Source organism: Crassostrea angulata, chromosome 3 (assembly GCF_025612915.1).
Source record: "Crassostrea angulata isolate pt1a10 chromosome 3, ASM2561291v2, whole genome shotgun sequence".
Lineage (NCBI taxonomy): Eukaryota > Metazoa > Mollusca > Bivalvia > Ostreida > Ostreidae > Magallana > Magallana angulata.
In genome coordinates, this window is record NC_069113.1 from 54,958,867 (window position 1) to 54,966,950 (window position 8,084).

General features: G+C 34.5%; 1 protein-coding gene across 1 annotated transcript; it reads left to right on the top strand.

Moving 5' to 3' along the window:
- Window positions 1-1,938: 1,938 nt before the first annotated feature.
- Window positions 1,939-7,332, top strand: LOC128178436 (F-box/WD repeat-containing protein 5-like). The gene is made up of 7 exons (XM_052845596.1): window positions 1,939-2,204; window positions 2,610-2,852; window positions 3,086-3,263; window positions 4,544-4,674; window positions 5,082-5,782; window positions 6,106-6,294; window positions 6,859-7,332. Exons 1-7 carry the CDS (start codon window positions 2,097-2,099, stop codon window positions 7,235-7,237), a joined length of 1,929 nt encoding a protein of 642 aa, XP_052701556.1. The 5' UTR covers window positions 1,939-2,096; the 3' UTR covers window positions 7,238-7,332.
- Window positions 7,333-8,084: the final 752 nt, after the last annotated feature.

The following is an 8,084-nucleotide window of genomic DNA, read 5'->3' on the forward strand; positions in this document are numbered from 1 at the left end:
ACGTGGTTGATTATTGTATAATTATACAAGTTTTTGTATAAAATAATATTTTTTTTCTTTAAAAATGCTGCAAAATGACATGGATATTTATCCCCGAGTACCCAAACTCCGTCACCATAACCGGAAAACAGTCCGCGTTTCTCTGCAAATTATTTTTTGCGGTTTTTATCATTTGCAATCACTAAATATAACATGAAATGTTATAATTTATAAAATTATTAACAAAAATATTCTTAATATTATTCAAATAAGCCCTCTGAAAACGACGTTTATCACACGTGCTATCATAACTTATGAACCTAACTCCGTCACCCACATGATCTATGATACGCCAGGGAATGAAGACACATTAACAATTTAGTTTAAACTCAACTTGTATCTAGACCAAGTTATAATAAGTAAAATCGGTGTAAACAATTTAAATTGTATATCATTTCATCAAAGTGAAATGATCGCCAGAATAAAAAAAAATTGGTCCTTGTAACAACAATCACAACGACCTTTTCAGAATGTATGGATGTCATTTGATTTCTGTCCTTATATGTTTCAAATATATCATATCAAGAATGAATATATCAATGATTATGTTATTTATTTATTACATTTTTAATAAATGTAGCATATTCTATAATTACCGTATATATCTGTAACCCTGTATAAGGCAAAAATTACGGCATGAGCGATTTGACGTTATCATCAGTGTAGTGCATAAACGCTATTGCGGACTGAAAAAAATGTATCAATAACCGTAATAAAAAATAAATTACATGTGAAATGTTTCATCTTGACCTCTCTTAAAATGACTGACCACAGTAAATAATCGAATAGGCCCGCATGTCAGAAATATCGTTATTTTAGTGCACCCGTAAAAAGGTGTTAGCTGATTTCACGCAATTATTGTTGCATAAAATGAACAGGGTGTAATTTTGTTATGTTTGAACACATTCTTAAATTTAACCGTTGTAAATTGTTGACATTTGATTGAAGATTTTTGACATGCAAAAAATGACGTCATAATCGCACTTGATTTCAAACGGCGAGGAGTTTCCCGAAAGTGACGGAGTTAGGGTAGTGACGGAGTTAGGGTGCTATGCGATATATACACAACATAGCTTTATAAGGCGATTGGGTCTTACTGACGTCATAAGCAAGGGAGGTAAGCCGCGTAAGTCAATGTTCCTTTTCCCGATTAAGTCATTTTGATCGACTGTGGCGCTCACATTTTGCATAAAATATCCAAAAAACAATGTCAGTCTTATCAAATAGGCACTTATGATCTCATTCCCGTATATAACTCAATATGGTCAGGATATCGTTTCATATGACCTTTAACATATTACATCACAACATTTTTCATTCGAGTGTATTCATCGATCAAGTGAGCAAGGTTATAAAACGTAGCACGAGTTCACGCCTGGTAAACAACAATCGTTTATATTGTGGAAGACCAATTAAATATTTGAATGTTTTTAATTTGAGCACCTTGAGGTACAATTTTCCTCTTTCACATATAGGAATCTTTTTTAATAAAATACTATAACTAGCTAGTACAATGTAGTTGAAGATGAATATGTACCTATGTGCATATTATCATATATAATTTGATCGTTTTATAAAGTGAGGGGGCAGAACTAAAATAAAGAGAATTGGAAGTTAAGAGTGTACCCATACCTAAATTTTGTTTTCTATCTTGCATAGGATCTTATTTTTGGTAAAAGTGGTATTTCATAAGGGTATAATGTCATAGAATAAGTGGAGGAAAATAAGTGTAAAATTTGGATACAGGTTATTTTATGGTATTCTTTTTTTGTTTTTCTACCGAGGGACCATACGGCACAATGTCCTTTGAACATCCATATAAAGTTATTGTTGCTCAGGTGAGCGATGTGGCCCCATGGGCCTCTTTTCGACGTCTACTATTTACTCGGATCACCTCGGCGTTTTATTTCAAATGTCGAGGCAGTCGTCCGGATTACTTCGGAAGTATGTTTTGACATTTCGAAAAACAACAATTTTTTGCTGCAATGTTTATTATTGAATGCAATAAGAAGACGAGGAGGACTGGCTAACGTTAATAAAGGAAAATCGGGGAAGAAATGGCTAACGCGTTGGCGCTCTTCCAACAGCTTCCAGATTCCATTCTTCTTCACGTTTTCTCATTTCTGGACGGAGCTTCCTTGGTCAGGACATCCTCTGTCTGTCAGGTACACCTCCTCATAAATTAACCATTTAAATTTAAACCTCAGTTAATTGAAGATTTTAAAAATAAATCATCTTTGTTAGTTTCAAACGTAGATTAACGATAATTTATATAATTGATTTCTATATGAGTCGGATAATTCTTAAGAGTCATTAAGGTATATATAGTCAGATAAATGTACAATAGAGTTAAATATGTCACCGGGTTGAATATATATTTTCTGATTGTCAGCGTATTGGGTCTTAACAGTTAGGCAGTGGTTAATGAGCACCAATACCTTGCACCGGACGCAGCATGGTGTGTCAGAGGCCCTGGGCTCGAGTCCTGGTTTAGACCTGACTATACATCTCTTAGGATATATATTGTGGCTAATAACCAAATAAAGTAGCATTTATATATCAATGCACAGCAATGGTACGATGTGGCATATGATGAGGTCCTGTGGCGAAACCTCGTGCATCAGAAAATACAGAAACACGCTCCTCTCCCCACAGACAAACACAGCTGGAGGGAAGAGTACAAACGACTCGCCTATCATATCCCATCATACCTTTCCCAGGATGTGGCTGGACATGATGATGAAATTTACTTCCTGACATTCTCTCCCAGTGGAAAGTTCCTTGCCTCTGTAGGGAAAGATGGAACATGCAGAGTATGACTGATTTCTCACATCTCCATATTAAGAGTCAGGCATTCACTCAGACTTATATGAATTATTTGTCATGATCATTTTGAAGAAACTGCATTTTCTGTAAAATATTGTTAATTTTCTAACTCTGCAGACTCAAAATTTTGCAGTTGGAAAGGTATATCGAGTTAAATTATTTTCTGATGACATCTGATCTAAGAAAATCATTGATTGATATCTCTAAGTTCCAATTTCAGGTTTGGAATTATGGCAGTACAATAACCCTTCAAAATACTGTGGGTCCATTCTTCAACCCCCCACTAAAGACACGGTTTTGTGAATTTAACGAATCAGAGACGTTACTAATGGTTACAGGACTTACACAGTTATTTGATTTTGAGGGGAGCATTTTCGTTGCAGTGTTTTCTGTACCAGGTAGGTAATCAAAATATTCTTCCAAGCCCTTATGTAACAGTACATTTATAATGTAATAGAAATAATCAAAGTATTGAAAGTACTTCATATCAGTTTGTGTGGTCATATTTTGTTGGGATAAGATTGCATGACAAACAGTGTACTCTGTAAATATATAAGGTATACATCTACGTATCGTATTTTAGGACAATTTTTGGAGTTTTAAGATTTTAAAATGACCTGGATCCTCACTTAGAAATTTAAACTTTTTTAAATTTACATTTTTAAGGCCTCGAGCTAATGTTAACGATCAACTGGATTGGCAATCATCCAAAAATTCATGCTCTGCACCGCCTTTTAAATGCGCATAAGAAATACTTAAGTATTAAACGTATTGCAAGATTTTTTTCATTTATTCAACTAAATTGTGTACAAAAAATCAAACTTTGCCTCCCTGGTTATTGACAACTCATTTTTAGTTTATCGCTTACATTTTAATTGGAGACCTTGCCCGATAGAAATAACATTTTAGATGTAAATTCATTTGTTATCGGGCACGGTCTCCAAAATAAATGTAAGCGATAAGCGTATCTAGTAATTTTATTGCAAAAAATAAACTTGATAATGCAGTTGGTTTGGTCGAGCATTTTAGATAGCACGTGTTGTGGATTTGTTTGTAAACAACCATACCATAGGAAATCTTGTTTCAAACGGGAATTGAAATAAATAAATGTATGTTTTATTATTATAATTAGGGACACACTGTTAATGTATTTAAATTATGAACCTGTGAAAGTTGTTCAAAGACTGTTTGAAGCAGAAAGAAAAAAAATATTTTTGAACTTTGAAATTTCTTCATTTTTTGCAATTATGATGAGTTATTGTATTATAAAAGCACCACTACCTATTTTATTAATAAGAAAATATACTGATTTTTGTTTTTAATGCAGCAGAAAACATAATTCATATACTTTTCTATTCTAAGTATAATATTATTTGATATGACTATATTAGTAAAGAGATTCAAATTATTGATATATCATTCTATATAAAAGAAAAAAATGTTAGCTCGACGCCTTTGTGGCCGTTCCGGCCTTTGATTTTATTTTAAGCTACCTTAAGTAAGCCTCTTACCTAAACAAAATTATTCCTCAAAGCCTATCCTCCACAGTAATTAGCATTAATATGACATTAGCTTGTTCTGTCTTGATAAAATTTTGTGATTATTTGATATATTTATAGAAAGATGACAATGTCTCTAGAAATTCTGTGCATTAATAGCCAATTAATCATTTTTGCAGATTTCATGTTACAATATGCTGTCAAGGGAGAGTACCCAAATTTCAGAGGGGCTTGGCTGAATGACACACATTTTCTTGTCGCAAAACGATTCTATCAGGATAGAGAATACTTCAAGCTGGAGGCACATGAGGTGGGTGAATTTAACCAGTATTCAGGCAGAATCAGACTTACTCCTATATTTATCATTGTTGTTTTCTGGCATGGCCAGATTATAAGAACAACAAAGAGATGGGGTTTATAATCCTTATTTTTACTTGTAAATTAAGGGTCAATATCTGATGAATAAATTGTCAGATTATTGATTTAAAAATTATATATCTTTTTCATAATTAACATAATCTGCATAACTGTAAAGTCGCATGTAAAGTAGCACTTTTGTATAATATTGTTGGAAAAGCTGGGTGAAAAATGCTGAAAAACTAGTTTTCTACGTGTATGTACATGTATTGCACACATGCAAAAAATGAAATTTTTAATCAAGATTTTTTGTATAGCAATTCATTTTAGTAATTAACTTTTTAAAATCCTTATTTTCAGGTTAAATTAAAATCAAAAAGTAAAAACAGAAACTTAGAAGAGCTGTTCATGAAGAGCAGAAATAAAGGAAAGGATGTTTTGGTGTCTTGTCCATTTCCTTCAAGGAATGACTTTATTCGAGTGATCGATCCCAGGAAGTGGGGGGATCTACAGCAGTATTACCCTAACCTAGATGATGTTGAAATGGAACCTTCAGGTAGTGACAACAGTCAGCCAGGGGGAGGACAAACAAAGCAACAACAGAGTAAATTTGACACAGACTCCTCAGACAATGAAGAAGTTGACTTTGGCGGAGAGAATTCAAAAGGTTCTGATTATCGATTTGATGAAGACTCCAGTGGTGAAGACAGCTGTGTAAGTGATGAATCTGAATATGATATGGAGGATGCCTATTTGGATGACTATACATTGTATAATAAAATGGTTCAAAGGGCCAGGGAAATGGAAAACCGGAGGCAGCAGGCAAGGAAACATGTTCCACCAATGAAGGACGAGAGCTCCCAGCCCTACCCTCAGGTTCTTAGGCAGATTCAGTCACAGGGAGGGAGGATTATCACAATGGTCCGTAACTCCAACCGTGGAGAGAAGTGTGGGATTGCTTTCTATTCTGTGAAGGACGATGAGGAAGCATCTGCAAAACCGTTCAAAGTTCTCAAAGTGGATGCTGGGATCCTGGGTCTGAGAGTGAGCCATGATCAGAGGTAAATAGCAGAAATATAGCCATGGTATGAGGAACTTACCAAAAACATAGCCATGATCAGAGGTACATAGAGAAATTGTGTGAAATTATAGCCATTATCAGTGGCACATATCCCTTTAGCAGTATTCATGTACATGTATTAGGGTGAAATTATAGAAGCAAGCTAGCAAGAAAATTCAGATCATGGGTCAGGAATGGGCCACAATTTTACATAGATTATACACGAATTTAGACCTGTATTTGTTTTGTAATAATATATTGACTCGAGGTCAGGTATTGTTGTTCAGGTGAGCGATGTTGCCCATTGGTTTTTGTGTGTTACAGGTACCTGGTTTACTCCTGTCGTTACCTGACAGAGGACGATGACTGGGGCTTTGAGAGGGAGATTCTCACCGTCGTGTATGACCTGATTCTAGATCAGTGTCAGGAAAATGTTTACCTGGGTGGTTACGCGACTTCCACAGACCATCTAAGCTACATCTTTCCTGACCTTAGCCAAGATTTTGTAGCTACGTAAGTCTTGAATTTAAATGGTTCTCTGAATTCGTTATCTCTCAAAAACTGTTCTTTTTATTCTTCAAAAAATTATTTCAATGTATCGGTACTGCATTTTTGGAGAGAAAAAATTAAATACCAGTATTTGAAGTATCAGAATGATGAGGTTTGAATAATGGTTCACATTTTGAGGTCCTAAATCTTTACATATATCTCATTAAGAACATCAAGCATACACTTGACGTGTAACCTGAATAAACTTCATTCTGACTGCTGAGTTTATAAACTCTTCTCAGCTAATTATGTCTTGTGTGGATTTCTTATGAAAAAAGCATTTACATGAGAATTTACATTATTACAATTTTCTCAGCTGAATTACATGTAAATTATATTTTAAATATAACTAAAGCAGATAATGTTAGTGATTCAAAGGTATCTTTGTGGACATTTCTAGCTCCTAAATACCTGTATCAGTAGGTTTAGTTGTAATGTTATTCATCATGACTAATTAACAAGACAAATCTCTCTATCCATTCATTCATTCCTCAGTCTATCTTGAATTATCTGGTTTTTGTGATCTAGGGGTGACGAGATCACAGAAGGTCACCTGTGGGACAGACATTATGGAGTAAAGCTGGAGACCAGCATCCTACACAGAAACTGTGGACAGCAGAGTAGCGGACTCAACGCGGTGGCCTTCCACCCCTATGACCAGGAAACCCTCGTCACCGCGGGAGACGATAGACTACTGAAAGTGTGGAGGTCCATAAACAGACAGGCTCAGATAGCGAGGGGGGAATACCTCAGTGAAATCGTGGGTAGGGGATTGATGGGGGTCGTTGAATGTGGTGATTTGCCTGAAGGAGATGAGAGTTCATGTGATAAGAGTACCCACTCAAAGAAGTGTTCAAAGCCTCGTAAACTACTCTCTTTTTTCAAGAAAAAAGCATTAAAGAAGTGAACGTGTCTATGATTTCTAACACTGTGATATATATTTACACATTGTAATAATAAGTATTCTTCTAGTTTTATAGAATAAAACAAGTGCACAATACGTTTATGTGTTTCTTAATTAATTGGATGATGAAATTTTTCTTAAATGCAATTCCAATTGTGTAGGATAGCTTCATATACAAAGTGATTTTTTTCTTGCCAGTATTTACAGTTTTGAATAACAACAGACGGAAACTCAAACAGTATCAAGGAAGCACAAGCTTACAATGCAATACCTGTACATTTGTATTAACAAACAAATAATTCATAAAATAAATGTAAAGTTCGATTGTATCAATCTCTTTAATATTTCTCGTTTACGGTATTATTGTACAAACCAAGATCACAAAAAGCAGCACTTTTTGGTGGTGCGAGTTTCAACAACCAGCTGTCTCGCGGACAGGTTTTCTGGCAGAGAAGCAATTGTGAGTCTGGTCTTGGATTTTGTAAAGTTCTTATATTACGCTTAAATCTTTTGCGTTCCACTGTTAAAAATCAAGTTTTTGAAAGGAAAATGAAAAAAATTTAAGATATTTGTTTTAGCTTGAACCTGCCGAACGGTAAAATAATACCTATATATGTGTAAATACAAAACCTGTCCACATGCATGGAAATTAATTTTTAAGGCGTCGTATTTAACACAAACAACAAATGCGCACGTATTGAAAAATATTCAATGCAATTTTATTTAGAGGTACTGACCATTTAAATCCTCATACAGTTGACACAATTGTGTACAATTAGCCGTTCGATATCTTTAAGAAATTTAATATTTTTATATTGATTTTGAATTAAAAATGTAACATAAAGTAGAA